The sequence below is a fragment of the Falco naumanni genome, chromosome 11 (genome assembly GCF_017639655.2).
Source record: "Falco naumanni isolate bFalNau1 chromosome 11, bFalNau1.pat, whole genome shotgun sequence".
NCBI lineage: Eukaryota > Metazoa > Chordata > Aves > Falconiformes > Falconidae > Falco > Falco naumanni.
The window spans coordinates 9,215,477-9,237,065 of NC_054064.1; the positions used below are offsets into that span (position 1 = coordinate 9,215,477).

General features: G+C 57.6%; 3 protein-coding genes across 3 annotated transcripts; 2 read left to right on the forward strand and 1 right to left on the reverse strand.

The window, feature by feature from the left end:
• Positions 1-30: 30 nt before the first annotated feature.
• Positions 31-9,797, forward strand: PRDX6 (peroxiredoxin 6). The gene is made up of 5 exons (XM_040609859.1): positions 31-189; positions 2,055-2,211; positions 6,822-6,968; positions 7,530-7,676; positions 9,084-9,797. Exons 1-5 carry the CDS (start codon positions 98-100, stop codon positions 9,213-9,215), a joined length of 675 nt encoding a protein of 224 aa, XP_040465793.1. The 5' UTR covers positions 31-97; the 3' UTR covers positions 9,216-9,797.
• On the reverse strand, positions 9,516-17,491 carry FAM78B (family with sequence similarity 78 member B). The gene is made up of 2 exons (XM_040609858.1): positions 17,108-17,491; positions 9,516-15,922 (listed from the first exon to the last, which is right to left on the reverse strand). Exons 1-2 carry the CDS (start codon positions 17,368-17,370, stop codon positions 15,400-15,402), a joined length of 786 nt encoding a protein of 261 aa, XP_040465792.1. The 5' UTR covers positions 17,371-17,491; the 3' UTR covers positions 9,516-15,399.
• A 215-nt stretch (positions 17,492-17,706) lies between these two features.
• On the forward strand, positions 17,707-21,124 carry PLPP6 (phospholipid phosphatase 6). Its single transcript, XM_040611118.1, has 2 exons — positions 17,707-18,309; positions 20,214-21,124. The coding sequence occupies exons 1-2, from the start codon at positions 17,910-17,912 to the stop codon at positions 20,582-20,584; spliced, it is 771 nt and encodes a 256-aa protein (XP_040467052.1). The 5' UTR covers positions 17,707-17,909; the 3' UTR covers positions 20,585-21,124.
• Positions 21,125-21,589: the final 465 nt, after the last annotated feature.

Here is a 21,589-nt window from a genome sequence, read left to right on the forward strand (position 1 = left end):
CGGCGACGGCGGCCGTAAAGCGCGGCGGGAGCCCCGCGCATGCGCAGCAGAGCGCCGGTAGCGAGCGGAGTCTGCCACCGCCGCAGCAGCCGTAGCCATGCCGGGCCTGCTGCTGGGCGATGAGGCGCCCAACTTCGAGGCGGAGACCACGCAGGGCCGCATCCGCTTCCACGACTTCTTAGGAGACTCGTGAGCACCGCGGGGGGCAGCGGGACGGGGGGGCGGGCGGGGGCGAGGGGCCGCTCACCGGGCACCAGCGCGGGGCACGGCCCCGGGGGCCCGGCTGGTCCGTCCCCCCGCAGGCCTGGGAGCGCCGTGGGGAGGCAGAGCCGGCCACTCTGAGCCGCGAGCTTCTTCCAAAAAGCGCATCTTCCGTCGAGCCGCAGCGCTCAGGGCTGTGCCCGGGGGGCGCGGGGGGCCGCCGGGCAGGGCGATTTCCCAGGGGCCCGAGCTGCGCGGCACCTCTGCCCACCTTCCCCCATCCCCTCCTGCGGGCTGCGGGGCAGCGGGGCGAGCCGAGCCCCCAGGCAGAGGGGAGAGGGCCTCTGAAAGCAGCAGAGCCCCAGGAAGGGCAAAGCAGCAGCACTTGGTGCAGGCCAGTCCCAGAGACCAGCTCATGTGGCACCTACGTCCCTTGTGAGTGGGCCTGAGCGGGCCTGAGCGGGCCTGCGTGCGCGAAGGTGCGTAACGGAGCAGCGCCGAAGGACTCTGGTCCTCTTGGAGCCCGGCAGGGAAAGCCACGTGCCCTCGGGCGCTGTTTCATGCAAGGCTTGTTGCTCCGTTTCTGGCACGAGCGAGCAGCAGGGTGCTGGCACAGGACATCTGGGACTTGCTCCCGGCAGCGCTTGGCAGGTTGTGTCCACTTCTGTCAGCATTGCAAGCTTTGGCAAAAGGAGAAAAGGAGCTCTCTTAGCAAGAAGGCAAGCTGCAGGGTGCCTTAAAACTGGCTGTTCCAGCCTGATCACCCACGGGGCACTTTCTCAGCCAGCTTCTACTCAAATGCTGCCTCTTTATTCAGGTAGTATACTTAGTGTACAAAGAGACTTGTAGCACCAGTGGCCAGGTAGCTGCCCAGTAACTTAATGGTGAGCCATGGCAATCACACAGCCCTGGCAGAGCTGCAGCATGCCTTGCTCGATCCCTCCAGCTCCGTTCCCAAATCTCTAAGGCAGAGCTTCCCCCAGCTGCTGCGGCATACGGCTGTATTTGCTGAGCACTGGGGGCCAGGTGAAGAGTGGTGCAGTAAGCCCTGTTGAGCGTTGAGCTGAGAAACAGTGCGACAAGTCCCTAGCAGGGAACTTTACGTGCTGAGGTGGCTTTGCCTGAACCTCTGGAAATATCTGAGAGCTGGTTTGACATAAGCTAGGCTGCATTGCTGCCTTCCTCTGCACTGGTTGCCTTACCTGTAAAGTGTAAGTACACTTGTATTTGCCTACTCTAAAGACTACAAAATCCACTGATGGGAAGCAGTGGGCAAAAGCGAGGTGGCAGCATTGTTGTAACGGTAGCCATAATGTGTTGAAATACTTATTTTTTTTCATTAAGTATGTTTAGCAGCTGTTGGGTTATGGCTTGTTCCTATCCCATTCTTTGAAGCTGCGCAACATACATGGGTATTTCTCCTCACGGTGGTTGATGGGGTAGACTGGATAGCAAATAGCCGTGTAAATCAGCAATGGTCTCTGCAATAACGTGGCTGGCAGGTTAGCATCTATGTCCCCTTGCACATGTGGTCTCTGGGGTACACAGTCTACACACAGCTCCCCCAAACTTCCTCACCTGGCACGGTGTCCACTTCCACATCAAGAACCAGCATCCCCTGTGGGATCCTGGAAGGGAGAGGGGGAATGAGGTGCAAGGGGTTCCTCAGAGCATGAGGAACGGGGCTCATCTCATGAAGCCTTCTAGCCCAGAGTTCCCAGGACAGGATTTCCACTTAGCAGAGAGATGAGCTGTTCCCACACGAGTCTCCGTGCAGTGCAATCTTTACAGCTTTTTGTCTGCATTACAGACCAGAATGACATCTCACCCTAATGCCGTCTGCTCCCTTTCAGATGGGGCATCCTCTTCTCCCACCCACGGGACTTCACACCCGTCTGCACCACAGAGCTTGGCCGGGCAGCGAAGCTGGCATCCGAGTTCAGCAAGCGCAATGTGAAGATGATCGCCCTTTCCATTGACAGTGTCCAAGACCACCTGTCTTGGAGCAAGGTATGGGGCGTGGGGAGGTGCAAGAAGAGCTTGCACTGCTGTCTTGCTCTGAAGGCCAGAGGAAAAGCCCGCACAGAACAGAGCACAGGCTCGGAACTACATATCTCAACTCCCAGAGTATGTTAGCTAGGAGGGGCTGAAATTCAGAGCAGGAACAGGAAGGTCTGCTCCATCTCTTCATGAAGCACTTCACAAAGTCCAGGGCACTCTATGCACTAATAGTTTGAAATCAGAAGAAAATGGTACTACTGCTCTCCCACCAGTACCTGAATGGGTAAAACGTGTATGGAAGTGGTGCCAAAATCTCAGAGGAAGGCAGTCTATCCACAGAGCCTCAAAAAGTTCTGTAATAAAACAGGAAAGGAGGCATCAGAAGCAAACAGGCAGTCTTCAAAGGGTGTGATTCATGCCTAGGCAGGGAAAAGAAAACAGAGAAGAAATGGGGGCTTGTTAAACATAAAACCACAAGTAGGAGACTCTTAAATACAAAACCATCATGAGGGAGTTTAAAAAAAAAAGATGGGAGCTAAATAGCTTGCTGAAGGAACATGAAAGGAGCTAATTAAGAACTTCAAATGCAGCCTCAGCAATGGTGTCCTGCCAGGGAGTGTGACTCCAGGGCTCATAGGTAGTAGGGGTTTAAAATGAGCATTTCAGACAGATGTGGCCAGAGCATAAAAATCCCTGGGTGAATTACCTGCCTCTTTCTTTGCTCTTAAAATTGGGAATGTTCTCACACATGCATGCAATAGCAGGTAGTAAAGGTGAGAAATTTCCACACTCAAATCTGTCTTTAGAAATTACATAATTGCCTTATTGCTTAAATTGCCCTTCATACCTGAGCGGTGCATGGCTGATGTCCCACCAAGCCTGAGAAGGGCCTGGGAAAAACAGCGTACAAATCCCACACCAGTAAATGAGATTTCTGTGCTGGTCAAATTGGCTGAAACCACCAGTCAAATTAGCAGATAACATCCCATCAAATATAACAGAAAGTTTGGGTTGTGCTTTTGTAAGCGAGTTTCATCTCCTGGTTGGGTAAAACCCTTTGTAAAAGTTAGCAATACCCTACAGTTATTCCAAGTCCTCAAATTTCTAAGAAGCTTCTCAATGAAGTCACCTTTGTGAAGGACAGGCTCTTTTCTGCAGGGAGACAGGAGGAAGCAATAACTTGTGTCAGGTGAGGGAAGCGATGAGCACCCTCAAGGATCTGCAGAGGCACATGGGGTTCAGCATACTCAGGTGATCTGGAAGAGAGATGAAAAACGAGCTGACTCTGCTGATGCTGTGGAATTGTTCACTGCAACCTCAGGTAAAACCAGGAGAAGTTGCAGAACAGCCTCTCTACGCTGGCTGATGCGAGGCAGAATAGCACGTTTGGAAAACCTTCCAGAACAGGTGTGGAGAAAGGCAGAGGGCAGCGGACCAAGCTGCGGGGAGCTTTCTGTCAGGCTGGGAGAGGCCTTGGAGACGGTGCTTTGGAAACGTCAGCTCAGCACCTGTCAAAAAGAAAACCGTGAGAGAGCCCTCCAGAGCAAAAGATCCAATTGGTGAGGATAAATCCGTAGCAGACTGGAGTCTTCCGTGCAGCCTATGTTTGAAATCGCCCATCTTGCAGACTACAGGGGAACAAGAAAAGGTGCAGAGAGGGAACAAGGGAACAAAGCAGCCTGCAGATTTGGGCAGGTTTGCTTCAGTGCAGAGCAACTGGGGCTCTTTGTCCTGGGAATGAGAGGACGTGTCAGGCTGCGACACAGTGAGCAGTGCAAGGAGCACAGAGGAGCAATGAACGCAGCATGCGTGCATCGTGGAGGACACAAGAGGACAGGGATGCGATTGCTTTGCTCTTGAACCTTGCCCATACTTGTGGTCCTTTTCCTTTGTCCTTGATAAAGCAGAGAAGAACTTCAGATAATGTGGAGAGCTAAAGAGCTGAACTAGGAAGGCAAGTGTTAGGGCCTGCCACAATTCTGAGATCAGGGCGGTGCCCCAGATGTTCTCCTGCCCAGCCGTGAGAAAGAAAAGAGCTTAACAGAGATACCAACCCTTGGCAGAAGCTGCCTGTCTGGGCAGAAGCAGTCTTCGTTAAATGCTAGAGTGAGATCTAGAAACTGCAATTTCTTTCACTAGATCTTAACTTAGAGAGAAGCCCTAGGAGTGAGCCAAACTTTGGGCAGACCTCTCCATGCAATGTTCTTTCACATACCTGTGCTTTCTCTTTGGATGAAGCTCCTAGCAGTAGCGAGAGGATGAAGCTGTTTTTACATGGAGCACAGTCTGTGAGGAAGCAAGTAGGCAGGAGGGATGGCTGAAATCTGCATGAAACAACAAAGAAACTTCTTGCTTTGCTGTTAAATTTCAGTGGGTAGGTGGAACCAGAGTATAGCTGATAATTCTCCCGTCACTTTGCTCAGCTTCACTTTCCCAGTGAAGATGTCGCTGCTGTTCTTGTCCATCCCTAGCCAAGACCCAGAGGCTTGCTCCGGGGCTCACAATAAGCTTGTAGCTCTGCTGGGGACTGATCCCGCTCTCCTACCTCCCCAGTCTGTGCACTGCTTCTCTAGGGGTTGGCTGAATGCCTAAGCTCCTTAAGCAGGGTTGACTGGCGCGTGCTGTGCATGTCAGAGGAGGTTTCAGTGCTCTCTTTAGCCACTGGTGCCGTTGCTTTGGCAAGTTAGGGGTGAATAAATCGCTCCAGTGATGTCTGGTTTCAGCTTGGACTCTGGAAAGACAAATAGTTTGTAGGGAAGTCAAGTGAGTATTTGGTGCCTTCAAGCAAAATAGGGCAGGGTTTATCAGGCTGTTTGTTGTACAAAGATCCCCAGGTCATGAAATTGCCTGCATTTTGGAACAAGTTACAGTCCATAGGATTCAGATATTGCTTCTAGAAGCTCTCTTCATCCCCCAGCCTCCACTTGGAAGAGAAGTGGGGAGAGTGTCACTGTCTGACCTTCATTTACAGGCTCCTGCAACTCTGTGGGGCATTCAGAAGCGTTTTGCCTGGGCTGGCCTCTCTGGCTTTGCTTTCCTTCCCTGATCTGCTTTGACAAGGCAGGTCTGCAGGAGAACAGAAGCGATTCCTTCCTTCCAAGGCAGGTCTGACCACAACCCAGCAGAGATAAACAGCCCCTTTTTGCGGTGCAGAGCTGACTCAGAAAGGCCCAGGGAGAAAGCAAGTGAAGAGAAAAGCTGTACAGGAGGCGTCTTCCCACCTGTACACCACTTGACCTGCTTGTAGCAGGTTCCTGAGCAACCAGGGCAGGGTTACAGCTCTTCCTGTCACCACCATTGGCCTAGGAGGGCTGAGTAGTGGTGCAGGGCCTGCCTGCTCTTGCTGCCTCTGGCCTGCTCTGAGCCGCAGTGGGCAGCACCAAGGGGCAGCATTTTCATCTCTGCTTTCCCCAAGTTCCCTCTGAGCAGGACCCAGACTGTTCCCCCACACTGAAAGCCCGGGTAAGGCAGAGAGGCTTGTACGTTCAGATTATCAGCTCAGCTGATAATGCACCAGAGTGGTGTGTGGGAGGGTTGTGTCAGCACTGGAGCCAGAGGCTAACAAGGCTGAAAGGAACAGGCAGCTGTTTTGGGGCAGAAACCTTGAATTAAATTTGTTTTAATGCTGGCAGCTGCTCGGCTTGTGCTGCCTTGAGCAGGTTCCTCCCAGCCCTGCTGTGGCTCAGTGTAACCTGTATGGGTGGTACTGCAGAGTACAAGAATAGCTTGAATGCTTTGGCTGAGTCCAGACCAGATTCAGAGACGCTCAAAATAGTTTTCCCTGTGGAGCAGGTCAAGTTTGGGCTAGCACAGGGAGCAACCTCATAAACTGTGGTCACAAGGGAGAGCTTGCACAGCTGTGGACAGGAATGGTTTTCTCTTCTGCCCCAGCCATGGTTCAGAAAGGTGCAGTGTCCCAGCACCTGCACTCAGACTTTCACTCTGTTTTTAGGAGCCTTTAACTAAGCAGGCTAGGAGTGACTTGCTGAATGGAGCTGGTCCCTCACACAAGACCTGTGAATTGTTGCACTTGGCCTTTGTTAGCAGTAAAGTTGCTGGTTTGCTCTGCCACTAGAGGCTTAAGAGCACAGCCCAGTTCAGGTGTGACACCAACACATCTGTCAGTAGTGCTAGATCACTTACTGGGAGAGGGTTGGAAGAGGGACACCTCTGTTCCAGGGAGATTTAACCACCTTTCCCCGAGGTCACTGGCATGGCCAGGACTTCCTTGTTTTGCCATACTCGCTGCCTGGGCAAAGCAGCTGGTCCACAGGCAGTTCCAGAGCCGAGTGACACAGTGTAAGCATAGACAGCCAAACAACTGACCTCTAAGAACAAGACAGAGTCCAGCCTGGCACGCAGGTTTCTGGTTTGTCATGCAGAGAAACTTCATGGAAGGCCATGAGCCCCTGGCTGTGCTGTCCCAGACTGAGACCTTGGGGCCAAGCAAGTCACAAGCTCCTGTAGAGCAGCTGCTGAATGTGTTTGCACGGCCCCTCTGCAGGAGCTTGCCCCACACACATAAAGCTTGCCTGCACTGCTCCCTGCCTGGCCTCTGTCCCCTCTGATGGTACCCACAGCAGGGAGGATGAGCAATGCCAGTGGTTTTGTCTCTGCAGGACATCAATGCGTACAATGGGGAGCAACCTGAGGAGAAACTCCCCTTCCCCATCATTGCTGATGCAAACCGGGAGCTCGCTGTCAAGCTGGGCATGCTGGACCCAGATGAGCGGGACAAGGACGGCATGCCCCTGACCGCTCGTGTGGTAAGTACCAGGCCCTGCGTGGCACCCTTCTCAGCAGTAGGTATCGCCTTGGGGCTGGGCTTGAAGACAGGGGCAGCTTACCTGAAGGGACGTGACCATCCTCAGGAGCTAAGTTGACTTCCTTGGGCTAGAGCCATCGGTCGTGCTGCAGGAAGAGGCTGATGCAGTGCTGGCAACAGCTCCGTCTTGCTGTTGCTGCCACCTTATCTCGGTTGTGCCTGTCCTAACATAGGAGACAAAAGTGCTCGATCTGCTGGACTTTCCCTCTCCCATCCCATGCTTGCATTAAAAGGGCACAGGTCGAGGGGAGGAAGCATTTTTGGTAGCAGAACAAGCTGTCATTGGAAACAGGAGCTCCCAGAGCAAACACCGTGTTCCCTGTGCCTGGGCGTCACTTGTTGCTCTAGGAGATTGCCACCGTGGCATCTCCCCTGTCCCAACACCTGCGATCAAGCAGGCCACCTCCCAGGAAAGGGAGAGGCAGCAGCGCTGAGCAGGTCCAGTGGGGCAGTTGGACAAACATCATCTGCCCAGTCCCTGACCCTGTCTCCCTGTGCTCAGGTGTTTGTTTTTGGCCCGGATAAGAAGCTGAAACTCTCCATCCTGTACCCAGCCACCACTGGGAGAAACTTTGATGAGATCCTGAGAGTGGTGGACTCCCTGCAGCTGACAGCGTACAAGAAGGTTGCTACACCTGTGGACTGGAAGGTGAGGAGGGGAGCAGATCTCACAGCTGGGCACTGAAAATGTGCATTGAAACGTCAACCAGCCTCCCTTGGAGGGGGATCCATGGGGTGCTGAAAGCCGCTGGGGTCCTGGGATGTGAGTTAGATCCCAGCCCAGTTCCCAGGGCTGTTGCAGTCTGGGGTCAGCCACAGGAACCTCCCTTCCCTGCCCTTGGTCCCTGGTGCCACCAGACACCAGTGCTGGGCCCTTCTGGCTATCAGTACTTGAACTCTGGGCCATGGCAGGTCCTGCCCTTGCTGTCTGTGATAAGAAAGTGCATTACCAGGTGTCAGTGTGCCAGAGTCCCCTCAAAGCCAGTGAAGCAGCAAGCATGGGGGACTGCTCCCTTGGCTGGCGCACTGCTTTCCTGCCATTGAGCCAGGAAGGGCCAATATGGGCATGGCCCTGCTTTGCTCAGCGTGTATACAGCTGATTACTACTTGAAGTTGCTCAGTTGTGGCCATCCCTGTTTAGTAGCATTATTTAAAACTCCTGAGAACAGTTTGGGCAACCAGGGAAAAGCAAGAACAAGCAGCACAGTCTGGCTGCTTTAGCTATCCAGTGTTTCCTCAGCCCAGCAGAGCTGCTCAGCTCCTGGACCTGTCCTGCCGCTGGCTTTGATATCTGTTACTGGGGAAGCCTGCCGCTGTGGAGCCAGAGGACACGCTCCTGCTGTTACAGGGTGTCCTGCAGAAGTCCTCCTGTGTTACGAGGCAGGACCAGGCTCCCAGAGCGTTGTCCCAAACAGCTGCTCCATCTGGGCTGGAAGGGCCCCATAGGCACAAGCCCTGGAGACTGAGTAGCTCGGGGTATTGATGCACTTCACTGTGCCTCTCCATCCCTCAACACCAGAATTCATGTGCTGAATGTACAATGAACTGCACCTTCACTTCTTGGGGCAGAGCAGGGCATGGAGGCAGCCTTGCCTCTGAAGATACCTGTCTCCTGCAGCACTCCCAGGGGTGCGGGGCCAGCTTGCCCACCTGCCAGGGCAGCACACCTTTCCCCGGGGCTCAGCATGCCAGGGGGAGCCACTGCCTTTGCAGGAGTGCCAGAGCAATAGGAATGTGTGAGCAGCTTGGGCAAACTGTGCTCCCTCCTGCGTCACAGAGGTGCCCGAATTCCTCTCTCGTTACTCCCTGTTCCTGTGGGAGTGCTGTGGGGAAGAGCTGGGCTGCGAGATCCCTTGGCAGGGCTGGCAAATGGCACAGCTGTCCCTTTCAACGTCACCCACACCTCCTGGTGTAGCTCCCACTCAGTCCTCACTGCAGGGGACATGCCTGGGGCACTGGGGCTGAGCGTTCACGAGGAGACTGTCACCTACCAGCAGGGACATGCCACCTGCATCCAGCTCCTCTGCTGCTCTCACAGTTCCCGTTTGCTCCCCAGCCTGGTGACAGTGTCATGGTCGTGCCCACCTTACCTGATGAGGAAGCCAAGAAGCTCTTTCCCAAAGGAGTCTTCACGAAGGACCTGCCGTCGGGCAAGAAGTACCTGCGTTACACCCCGCAGCCGGAGTGAGTGGGTCCGCCATCCGTCCCGCCAGGCTGCACATCGTTCGGTGTTGGGAGCCTTCCCCGTGCCCAGCTCCTGCCTCCCCCACACCGTGCGATCAGCAGCCTCGTACCATCAACACTGATGGTGCATCACAATACTAAACCAATCTTCCCCATCCCTTTCATCCCTCACATCCCCTCAAAACTAAAACCCTGGGTGTTTTTTTGCCTTGAATCAGCCCCACAAGGAAGAGATTAGCAGACCAGTGGGGGCTCCAGGGCTCATGCTGTGGAGTCTCTCATGTTCAGCACTGGCTGAGTTTTTCCCGAAGGCACGGTGGGAAGCGTGGTGTCAGCAGCCGGGCCCCGGAGGGGTGTCCTGCTGGGCTCACACACCTTCCCATCAGGGAGCTTCGGGGGCTCCAAGCTGCTGCGTGCCTTTCAGAGCAGCCGTCACTAACGCATTTACACCTTTGTGGGATCCTGTGCGTAGAGGAGGAGCTGCAGAGCCAAATCTCTCACTGCTTTCTCATCTGTTGCTGGAAGTCGGTTGGTTTTAGGTTTTATGGAAGAGGGAATAGAGCAAATAAACTGATCTTCAGTACTACCTGCAATATCCCTGGCCTGTCTCTGCTGCCGTCCATGGCATCCTGCGCCGTTTACTTTGTTCCCTGTGGCCATGCAGCTGCGATGTGTGGCCATGCTTCTGGGTGGGTGGCACTGACACGGATCGCCCTTGTTCCTGCTCTGTAACTTGCTTTGGAAACGCAGGTTGTCCCAGGGGACATAGTCTCAGGCAAGGCAGCAGGATCTCGGTGTCAGGAAGATGTCTGCTTGGGGAACGTGCTGCAGCATGGCCTGCCACGAGTGCTGGGCGGGGGTCCTGCCCTGCTTCCCAGGGCATCATACAAGCCAGGCGAACTCCACCCCGCTCTCCCACACCTACACCTTGGGGATTTGCCAAGAGGTGAGCGATGTTTCAGAATAATGCTAGGAAAGAAACCCACTCGCCGAATAGCCAGCCAGCATCTCGGTGCCCGGCACAACCAGCAACACTGAAAACGAGCAGCTTGTGAAAGAAATTGGCTGGCCTGGGGCACGAGCATACCCCGCGGCAGGCGGGGTCAGTAGGGTTGATGGTCGCTGTGAGCAGTGTGCTGGATGCAATGAGATACCCTCCAGCATCCTGCAGGCCCTACTCCCGGGGCAGCACCCACACCCACCTGGGATGGAGCCCGTCGGACAACATCCAGAACTGCCGGCTCCTGTCACTGTCCTGCACGTCAGCATGCAGGCCAGGCCACCCCACTGAGGACATCCTTCCCCAAACACGTCTGTGCTTCAGACAGCTCCCTCTTTAATTGCAAAAAAAAAGAAAAGTTTATATTAATGTTTCATTGCCTTCAGGACATATATGGTGAATATCAGTATTTTCCCCAAAATGACTTACATGAACTTTCATTATCCAGTTCTGCATTATCCCCATGTATTACTTTTACTAGAAGATAAAAACACCTGATCTCTGGCTTGAGTTTTATTCCGCCTCTTTCACTCTGCAAGAAGTGGGAGGGGGGATCTGCAATTTCAAAGGGGAAATGGCTCCTTTCGGTGTAATTTTTCAGCCTTATCAAGCTTGGCAGCCCCTGGTCCCCCACAGCTGGGCTGCATGAGCTCCTGGCTTTCTTGCTGTTCCCTCAGCATGCAGCCCCCACCTTGATCTGGTTTCCACTGGGAAAAAGGGCTGTCTGCCCGCCGCCCCCCCCTGAGCTTTCCAACTGACTGTCCCATTTTCTGGAAGCTTGAGGACATGGCCCTACAGCAAGCTTTGTACAGACAGGCTGCTCTGAGCATCCCTAGGGAAGGGGCACTGCAGGGCAAGCACAACCTCTCTGGGACACCAGAGAAGCACCTGCTAGTTGGGACAAGGGGGAACAGGTCCCATCACCAGACCCAGGGGCCTGAAGCAGGCAGGGGCAGCTGCTGGTCCCACTGCCAAGCCAGGCAGGGGCTGACAGCCAAAAGCCCACGAATTCCTGCTCCCCTAGAGGTGCAAGCCAGCCAGATGGACTCAAGCAAACACAGGGTTTGGTTCCAGTACAGCTCGAGTGGTTTTTCTTTTAATCCCAGAGAAGTGAAATGCAACATTTGTTCGAGTTGGTAATAACATCCAGAGACAGAAGTCCAAGCCCCCTACTCGGTAAAGTCATTTGTATTTAAGGCACTCTGCAAAACCAGCTTTCCTCTTCTTCCGATTTTCCCCACGCGGCAGCAGAATACCTGGTTTGGTCTTTTCTCCATAGTGGCACCCACACATCCTGGCTCTTCCCACTGTCTCCGGGAACTGACGACAGCAAACCCAGCAGGAGCAGCCAGAGAAATGCCAGGAGGCCGGGTCAGTGAATACAGAAGGGCACAGGAGGGAGCACAGCGCCTGGGGAGGGGGCACAGGGACCTCGAGCTTCTGCAGGAAGGGGACAGGCACCAGGTGTCCTCCCAGCAGGCACGACGTGATTCCCCATCCTTTCTCCCCCTCCCAGCTTCGAAAGGGGACGGGAGCAGGAGCGGGGGGGGCCACAAGCATCCCTCCCCAGCAGTGCTCCCAAACACATGGCAGCACCCCAAAACGCAGGGGGCTGGGCGGGGGGGGGACCCAGCTGCCCCCACCGTGCAGCAGAAATGACCCCCCCAACTTCCAGCCATCAATAAATACCAATAAATAACTTAAATAAATAAATAAATAAATAGATAAATAGATAAATAGATAAATAGATAAATAAATGACCCGAGGACGGGACGGAGGGGAAGGGGCACCCCGAAGCTCAGGGCAAGGGGAGTGTGAGGGTGGGCATTTCCGTGACCTGCCCCTCCCTGAGATAACGGGGTGCTGGTGTGAAAGGGCAGTGCAGGGAAGGCATCCCATGGCTGGATGGATAACTGAGGCTGGGGGTCCAGGTACTCATCCCTGGCGTGGGCTCTGCAGCTGGGGGGTCCCACTCGGGGTCCCTATCAGTACAGCTGCAGGCCACGGGGACGCAAGCCAAACCTGGACTCGCAGGCGGGAGCTCTCAGCCACTGCCTCCCCCCCCTTCCCTCCCTTCACTTGAGCACCGCGAGCCCTGCACCCACCTCAAGCCCTGCACCCACCGGTCAGTGCTGCTGAGCTCGGGCAGATGCTCGGCCAGCACCTCCACCCAAGTGTGAACACGCACCTTTTGCAAACATGCAAAATGCCTGCAGATTTTTGCAAAAATTGTTTCCAAATTTTTTTTGCAAACAATTTTCTGCAAATTTTTTTTTCTTTTTCTTTTTTTAACGGGGAAATGCCCACGAAGACAACCCACACATAAAACTGAGTTAAGTGCATCAAATGCAGCCTTTGGAGAAGGAGCGGGCATGGAAGCCCGGCCTAAGTGTGGAGGGGTGGAGGCAGGCATGGCCCCAGGGCTGAGCCGGAGCCTGCCTGCAGGCTGGGGCAGCCCTGGGAGCTCAGGCACATGGCTACAGCTACGGCCAGACACTGGCAGCCGCTGCTGTCTCGATGTCATGGCAGACAATGTGCCAAGGCTCCGACCAGCCAGCACATCCCAAAAGATGGCAATGAATTCAAGAGCATCCCTGCCCCAGCATCCCCGCTCTCCCAGCCAGCTGGCACCACGGCAGTGCCACAGCAGCTCCCTGGGCTGACAGCCGGCACGCAGCCCCCGAGCACAACCCCAGCCCTTCCCTGCAGGTTTGGGGAGCTGGCTCACATAGCCTCTCTGGACACAGCATCCTCCGCCTGCAGCCCATCTCTGGGCTACCAGGTTGTTGGGGAACCTCTTCCTCTGGCTTCTTAGCTGTGATGCTGCCAGAGACATTTCTGTCCCACTGAGTCAAAAGTACGCATCTGCCTTATTTGAAACCAAAAGGTACTTACCCCTCTTCCTCCTCCCCCAAACATTAAGAAAAATTGTCTTTAGAGTTTCTAAGCCCTCTCCACACACACTTTTTGAGAAACAAAACATTGGTGACGGCAAAAGCTGACGTCAATCCCACATCAGGACAAAACCATGGGCAGTCTCACAAGACTAGACATCTTCCCACGCTGGCAAGCTCCCAGTAGAAGTTTTGCCCCAGAAGACACAGCAAACCAAAGCTCAGAGCCCACCCTCCCTCCAAACCTCTCCCACCGCAAAGCTGGAGCCCCCAGCAAAACCCAGATGTAGGCACCAAAAGCAGCAGGTTCCCAGCCCGCTGTGAGGCCGAGCAGGAGAAGCAGGACCGCCAGCCCCAGCACGGGGAAGTGTGCATCGAGGCATCAAAATGCAACACTCCCAAAGGAAAAAATAAAGAATCGAAGCAGCGGCAAACGCTACTGAGAATAGTTAAGTAGCATGGGGATCTCACAGGGATTTTTGGTCTAAGATGCCTGGGGAGCCCCTTTGCCGGCGGGGACCGCGGTGCGCATCCTGCCCTGGAAAAGCACAAGCCATGGCTGAAGCTTGGCAGAAGCTCGGCCACGCTTGGCAGAGCAATGCTGCAGGGATGTGCCAGCACACCGGGGGGAACAAAGCAGACCTGGGCTGGGCGTCCCGACAGCCAGGCCGAGGACAGCGCTGCTAATACTGCAGGAAAGGCTTTGCACCCAAGTGCCGAACACGGCCATCCTCCCCGGGCTCTCCTGGCAGCAGGACAGAAGACGGGACTCTCCCAGTGGGAGTCACCTGCATCCCCAGGGCAGCGCAAACCTCCCATGGCATGGAGGCAGGGGTGTGAGCCAGAGGAGTCACAGGGCTCACGCTGGGGCGGTGGATGGAGCAGAGAAAGCAGCAAAAGCCGTAACCCGGGAGCGACAGGTGCCTGGGGCACTGGCAGCACAGCCGTGGCTTACGCCTCTGCTGCATCTCAAGGGCGAGACACTGGGAATTGCAGGTTGGAGCCCACAGTGCCGCACCGCAGACCAGTCGATGCCAGCCATCCAGGCAGCAAGGGGCAAGGAGAAAGGCAAACTAAGCCCCCTGCCGCCTCCCAAGCACCTGCAGCAGCAGGAGGCAGTGCCTGCTCCTCCTTCCCGGGCAAACCCAGGCTTGCCCCACACAGCCTCTGCTCACACCCCTGCCTCCAACCCACAGAGAGGAGACCCCCATCCCTGCAGAGCCTGGGGCAATGCTGTCCCCTCCACCGGCATCCCTGCCAGTAAGCACTCCACTCTGTGGGTGGCTGAGGAGGAGGAGGGTCTGTCTCCACGTGAGCTGGCATTTGCATGGGAAATGAGCAAGCACCCAACTTCTTGCAAGGGACTTGTGTCTGCAGTGGAAGCGTGCGAGTCCCGGGGTGCCTCCACGGTGGTTTGGCTACCCCCTGCACACAGTTAGCAAGCACCTGGGCCGGGTGAACGGGGACTGCTCCCGATTTCTCACTCGGCTGAGAATGGGGTTTGCTTCCGTGAGAGAAGGCAGCAGGATTTGGGGGCGGGGAGGCTGAGGAACCGCAAAGAACTAGTGCACCTTAAAACGAAAGGACATCTAACCTGCCCTTAGATCTCACTCCAAGACAGAAAAGAGCTATGGCATCTCCTACACTCACAACTACTCCAAACACACCCCGACGCATGCAAAATGTGTCCCACTCCCCCTCAGCTGCAGAAAACCCCTCCTGGGCCGCAGCCCCAGCCAGCGCCGGGCTCCAGCTCAGCACCCCGGCGCTACCAGCGCCCGCGCCACTCCTGGGCCCTCCCGCCCAGTCCCAGCGTGCAGGACGAGGCGTGGATTATCAATCCGAAATGCATAGGTATAGACACTGCCGGGACACCCGCGCCCCGGTGGGAAGGGTCACCACAGGAGCCCTCCGCACCCAGCGGGCGCGGCCTCCGCTTCTACCTCCAGCTGAGTGGAAAGCAGCGTTTGCCACAGGCACGGTTCAATCGCACTCACGATCCTTGCATCGCCCTGCAAGGGAAGACGAGTCTGTTCAGGTCAGACAGCCTCTTTCCCAGCCACAAGCCCCTCGAAGTACTCGATTCCGCTCCCTGGGAAATCCTCCAGCTCAGCGATCCCTCCTCCGCACCCCCGGGGCCAGCCAGGCTCTCTTTCCGACTGAGGAGAAGCTGCGTTTCCAAGCGCAGCTACAAAGGCTGGAGGACCCGAGAGATCTGCTTTGGCTCAGAAACCCCGTCCGTCTGCAGCAGGCTGACAGCACCCAGGCCCTCGTGCACACACCCCGGCGCCGCTCTACTTGGGAGGTATCACGACTATAGGCTGCCCTCGCTTGGGTCTCCACATGAGGACTTGGGCATCGTTGGCGTTAGGCTTCACTAGTGCGTTTGGTGGGATGGGCTCCATCCTGCTGAGGATCCGGGGCTGCTCCTGCTGAGTCCTCCCCACCAGCCGTGCCCGCTGCCCCAGCAGCTGCATGGGATCAACCTCGATGTCCACTCGCATCCTCCACTTTATAGTCTGCAAGATGATCTTCTCCTTGGTGGTGGTGTTCATGGCCACCAGCCACGTAGTAAAGCTCTGGTCCCTTTTAATCCTGGTCAGCAGCGGCACGTTACTGTTGCTCACAGGGACAGCCCACGTCACGCTGGGGTAGAAGTTGTCATTCATGCTCACTGAGAACCTGGAGATCTTGTTAGTGGGCCCGACCAGGGTCACGGTTTCTGTGGTGTTTCCGTACCAGGGGTAGCTCACACCATCCGAATCGCTGATGGCTTTTACTCTTCCTTCTCGCAGGTCGGGCAGCTCCCAGCTTGACCTAGGGAATGTGAGGAGAAAGGGCAGGTTAGCAGGGAAACAGCAGCAACAGTGCCTGGTGTGGGGACCCCCGCCTTGCCTGCCGCAAGCTCTCTAGGACCACCTTCAACAACAAACATGGCTTTGGTTCCTTTGGGGATACCAAGACGGATTTGGCTCCTCATGGCCAGCCAAAGCCTTTGCTCTGCCAGCGTTACGGTGTTGTAATTAACCACAATCAAACCAAGTGGGCCCAAACTCCTTGTGGACCCCTCTGGGGTCAACCCCTCCTTAACCAGCCCCTGTGCTGGAGCAGAACAGCCTTCTGCCCCACACTGGCTGCAGCACCTCCCTCCTGCAACACCAGCCTGCGGTTTTTACACCTCTGAACACACACACCGGCCCAGAGCCACATACAATAATTAAATACCACCGTTAACGCCTGTTGCTGGTGTGATGAAATCACTGCAGTACAGCTGGGGGGGGGGGACTGCAGACCCCATTAGCAACATGGCGCGGCTGTGGCAGGGGTGCCAGTCACCACACAGCGACGGCAAGCAGGCAGCTTTGGTGGAACCTCCCACCCGGTCCCAGCTCCGGCTTGGGAAGCGCTGGGGCTCTGGAGCTGGCTGCGAGCGGCAGAGGATGCGTGGCCGCCCCCTGCCCCCTGACAAGCAATGACCTCCTCTCGCCCCAGTGTCCCCAAGCACTCCAGTGCCATGGCAAGCCAAGGTGCCTCAGTGTGGGGACGCGGGTGGGCAGCACAGGGATCTGATGCTCCCTGGCGCCCGCGCCCCTGGCAGAAGGCGCAGCAGCAGCAGCTTCACCCCTCAGCGTGACCCCTGGTGCCACCCGCACGACCAGGCTCAGGCAGAGCCCCCAGCCCCATGCCAGCCACCGAGCGGGTCCCTGGCCATTGGGCCCTCGAAAGGACGAGGCGTGGGCCAGCAGCAGGGGCAGCGGGTGCCGGGGTCTGCAGCAGGCTGGGGGCTGTGCCGAGGGCCCGGGGCCGGCAGCGGGGGTGGTGGGTGCTGGAGGGCCCGAAGGCGGTGGGTGCCAGGGGGCCCGAGGTTGGCAGCTGGGGTGGTGGGTGCCAGGGCCCAGGGGCGGTGGGTGCCGAGGAGCCCGAGGTCGGCAGCGGGAGCGGTGGGTGCCGGGGCCCCCCGCCGCAGGCATGCCCCCCGCCCGTGGCCGTGCCGGTGCTCACACGCCGAGGTCGCTGTAGGTGTTGTAGAACTCCATGTGGTTGCAGGCCTGGATCCAGCCCACCACCCAGGTGTGGCGCCGGGCGATGGGTGGCATGAGGACGCGGGCCGAGGCGCGGAAGTAGGGCGTGCGGTAGCGCAGCACCACCGGCGAGCTCTCCTCGATGGCGGTAGCCGCCGGCTCGATGGTCGCCGACACGTCCGACACCACGATCTGCTCCCGACGCACCCGCGCCTTGCAGGCCACGCTCTGCAGGCACCCCATGGCCGAGCGCTGCTCCGCGTTACCCTCCGCCGCCGAACCGCGGGGCCGGGGGGGAGGCCGGGCCCCCCCCCCGCCGCCGCTGCCGCCGCCCGCCCGCAGCGCATCGCCGCCCGCGCACCGGCGCCCGCACCGGCGCCGGCAGGGCGAAGGCGCCGCCGCCGCGCCTCTTCGGGCCCTCGCCGGCTGCCGTACGCCGGCCGGGGCGGGCACGTGCGCCCGGCGAGGGGGCGGGGGGAGGCGGGGCGAGCCCCGCCCCGCGGGCCGCGGCCGGACGGAGGGGCCTCCCCGCCGCCAGGGGGCGCCGCGGCAGCCGGCTGCACCACGGCCGGCGGGGGGAGGCGGAAGGGGAAGCGGCGCCGCGGTGGGACTGCCCGGTACCGAGCAGGCGGCGGTGCGCCCTTGGGGGTGCGGCGGGGGGAGCGGGGCGCCGTCCGGGAGGGGAAGCGGCCCCGCGCGGGGGGTGCCATGCCGGTTGCCGGGCGGCCGGAGCAGGCGCGGCGGGCGGTGACGGGCCCCACGCCTCTCGCAGGCCTCCCGCCATGCCGAGCCCCCGGAGCAGCCGCGACCGGCGCGGCGGCGGCGGCCGCCCCGAGTTCCTGTCCCTGGTGAGCCAGCGCGGCCCCGGCGCCCCCGACAGCCCGGCGCGGCGGCGGGAGGCGGGCGGCCCCGCGGCGGCCGCGCTGCCCGAGGAGGACTGCATGAAGCTGAACCCGTCCTTCGTGGGCATCGCCCTCAGCTCGCTGCTCGCCATCGACCTCTGGGCCTCCAAGCGCCTGGGGGTCTGCGCGGCCGAGGGCTCGGCCTGGGGCAGCGCGCGGCCCCTGATGAAGGTCATCGAGGTGTCGGGGCACGGCGTCCCCTGGCTGCTCGGCACCTGCTACGGGCTCTGCCAGAGCCACAGCTCTGCCGCCAGGGAGGTGCTGCTCAACCTGCTGTTCGGTGAGGCTGGGGGCTCACCGCGGGGCTCTGCGAGGCGGGGGGGGGGGAAGGGGACCTGGGGGACGGGGCAGAGCTGGGTGAACCTCAGCCTCGCACAGCCCCGAGGGTGCTAGCTGGTGCTGAGTGCCGGGCGCGGGCTCACCCGGGGTGCCTGGCACCAGCGCAGGTAACCCTGCAGCCGCAGGGCATGGTGGCCTGGGTACGGCGCACGTCACAGCTCCGACCCACGGCCTGCGAAACTCCTGACAGCCAAACGGCTCCTGCGGTTGCACAAGACTTTCGGGGAGCTGAACTCTCTTTTAGCTCTTCGGCTTATCAGAACAGCGCATTCCAGGTGCAGCTGCCTAGTGTTGAGCCACCAGCCTGTTCCCTGAAAAGCTGCTCTGGCACGCAGACGTCTGCGCCCCTGGGCTCCCCGCAGGTAGTACCTGCATGGATTGATCTGTATCAGCAAGCGAGGAGACTCACCTCAAAGCATGCGTTTTAATCTTGTGTGGTGTAACATCCCCCCCCACCCCGGCATCCCGTCCTATTAGGTGTACTTAGATTCCTCATTTTTGCTCACTTAGAAACCGTAGTCGCTCCAGAGCAACACACCTTTTTAGGGTCCAAGTTCTTACTCTTCTATGAAGTTGCAAATAATTGGTGTCTCACACTTATCATTTGAATTTGTATCCTTTTGGTGGGAAACATACGAGTTTACTCATCTTTTTCATCTAGCAACACGTGATTAAATTACAGTCCCACACGGCAGGGCTGTGGGAAAGGACCTGGAGGCTTTCAACCTGACCTCTGCTTCGAGGAGGTCTGTCCCAGCACCAGGGCCTTGGCCAGCCACCACCTCTCAGGGACCCTGTCCCAGGGTTGCAGCACCCACGTGGGAAAGGAGCGTTCCCTAATGTCCAAGCTGAACATCCCAAACCATATGTAAAACGGGAAAAAGCAATTGAACTATATTTAAGGGGGGTTGGGAGGTACAGGTATTTAACCAAAGGGAATGGACTGAAGTGACCAAAAGATTTGGTGTCCAGAAATAAGCCTTAGGACAAGCAGAAGTCAGCCTCTCACGAGACTTCCTTGGAAGAAGTAGCCCTGGCTGTGGGCGCTGGGCTAGCCGAGCTAATGGGGATGAAGAAAGCACCCTCTGCCCTACGTGGGAAGCTGCTCTTGCCAAACACTGGCTGAATGCTGCTCACAGGTGACTTCTACTGCAACAGCCTTTAGCTCTCTGGGGGCCAGCTACCATTATTTAAGTCACCCTTTACTCCGCTCCTGAAAACCGAAGTGCGGTTAACTTTCTGGCATTAATCCTGCCAGCCGCAGGGAGAAGCCAGACCGCCGGAGCTCTGGCCGCCCACAAGCTGAGGCCCCTCACGCTGAGCTCTGGCTGAGTAGTTGAAGTGGATCGATCATTCACCCGGGTCAGTTTGTCCCCCAGCCAGGAAGGAAAGGCAAAGCAATGCTGAGTTAGCACGGCTGTCGGGAAGGGAGTTGTGGGGAATATTAACGCCGCTGTTGCCTTCAGATTAAGGGTGGGTTTGGGCCCCGAGTCATGGCAAGATCAGATTTTACGCAGATTTTACGCTTGGGTGCAAGCTGGGCAGAGCCTTGTTGCTGGCTGTGGCAGGAGAGGGTCTGGCCTTGCATGAGGGCTGCGTGCAGCAAGAGCAGAGACTGAAGATGTGCTGGAGAAGGCCAAGTGCTGGCTGACTGCCATGCTCTCCCTGCCTGGGTATCATAGCCATGGGAAATACTGCCTCCTCTTAGCAGGTTTTGGTAACCAAGTGCTTTCTTCTTAGCTAATGGCTGCTTTGTTTATTGCCTTGTTTTCCATGGAGCCGAGGGGGACGGGGAGAACCAACCAAAAAACCAAACCTTGCTTACTTACGGTTACTGTCTCCTAGCATTGCTGCTGGATCTCGTGCTGGTGGCAGTGGTGAAAGGGCTTGTCAAGCGGCAGCGGCCCACCCACAACAAGATGGACATGTTTGTCACCATCTCGGTGGACAAGTACTCCTTCCCGTCCGGCCACGCCACCAGAGCTGCCCTGGTCTCCTGCTTCATTCTACGTCACCTGGTGCTGGCCGTCCCGCTGCGGGTCCTCGTGGTGCTCTGGGCTCTCATCGTCAGCATTTCGAGGGTCATGCTGGGCAGGCACAATATGACGGACGTGCTCTTTGGTTTGCTCCTGGGCTATGCACTGTACAGCGTGGTGGAGTACTGCTGGCTGTCCCCACTCAACGCGCCTGCCCTCTTTGCGCTCTGGAGCCGTTGATAGCTGACTCCCTCCCAAAGCTGGAGGCATGCGCCTGGGTTTCTGAGCACGCACAGGGAGGGGATACCGGGACTTGAACTCACATCCTAGACCCCATCTGTCCAGCCAAGACTTTGACACTAGCGGTGCTGCAGGCTCCTGTGCCTGCACTTAGGTGTTTGGTGCTGTCTTGCCCTCCTGATGGGCTGTCGGGCAGGGCGTGCACTGGCCAAGCAGCAGCACTGACTGTTCCCCCATGAAAAAATACCAGTCCCTGCAGAGCCCAGGGGAGGCTCAGCACGTTCATCCAGCAGCTCGCTGCTGATGCTGTGAATCTGCATGTTCTTGCTGGACACCTGCTGCGTTGGCATATGATGTATGTGGTAGCTGTGGCTTTGCGGAGATTTCTCTGCCATAGCCCATGTATCTGTATGCTGTAAATCACTGTAACTGATTGTGTTACCGTCGCAAACATGCCCTGCACAATCTGCTCCATTATGTCTGCCGGGAGGGTCTCTCTGGGGTCTGTCCTCAGGTTCATAAAGAGCTCTGCCTTCCTAAGCAATCCGTCTCTTCCCTATTGCTCTCAATTTAAGTACTGCACTGAGGGCAGCTCTAAGCAGTGAGGACGCGGGCACCTGGCTCCCAGTGCCATGGGGAAGGGATGGTGTGACCAAGGGTTTGGTCCATCCATGCCATCTCCAAGGCACCGGGTAACAGGGGAGGCAGCTCCCAGCAGCAGCCTGCTCCTGAAGCCCTCGTGAGAGCTTCAGCTTGTCAAGTCTCAGGGGGGGCGGGGGGGCGGGTACAGCACATTCACAGCAATTCCTGTTTGTCAGCACGTTACCAGTGCTGCTGACAGCATCCTGCAGAGCGAGCCCCTTCCCTACAGCCTAGCAGCCAGCAGTACGCCCTCACGCAGGCTGCGGGGCAGCCCTGGGCGCTGAGCCTTACCTGCACCCCCTGCAGCCAGAGGCTCTGGCTCTGCCAGCCACCACCGCAGCTCCCGTGCTCCGGGCAGGCTGG

Excerpts from the sequence above, each read along its gene's own strand:
- PRDX6 (XM_040609859.1), top strand. The coding sequence starts at position 98 with ATGCCGGGCCTGCTGCTGGGCGATGAGGCGCCCAACTTCGAGGCGGAG. Across the intron at positions 2,212-6,821 it reads ACCACCTGTCTTGGAGCAAG|GACATCAATGCGTACAATGG; the intron begins GTATGGGGCGTG and ends TTGTCTCTGCAG. Across the intron at positions 7,677-9,083 it reads CTACACCTGTGGACTGGAAG|CCTGGTGACAGTGTCATGGT; the intron begins GTGAGGAGGGGA and ends TTTGCTCCCCAG.
- FAM78B (XM_040609858.1), bottom strand. The coding sequence starts at position 17,370 with ATGGGGTGCCTGCAGAGCGTGGCCTGCAAGGCGCGGGTGCGTCGGGAG. Across the intron at positions 15,923-17,107 it reads ACCTACAGCGACCTCGGCGT|GTCAAGCTGGGAGCTGCCCG; the intron begins GTGAGCACCGGC and ends CACATTCCCTAG.
- PLPP6 (XM_040611118.1), top strand. The coding sequence starts at position 17,910 with ATGCCGAGCCCCCGGAGCAGCCGCGACCGGCGCGGCGGCGGCGGCCGC. Across the intron at positions 18,310-20,213 it reads GCTGCTCAACCTGCTGTTCG|CATTGCTGCTGGATCTCGTG; the intron begins GTGAGGCTGGGG and ends ACTGTCTCCTAG.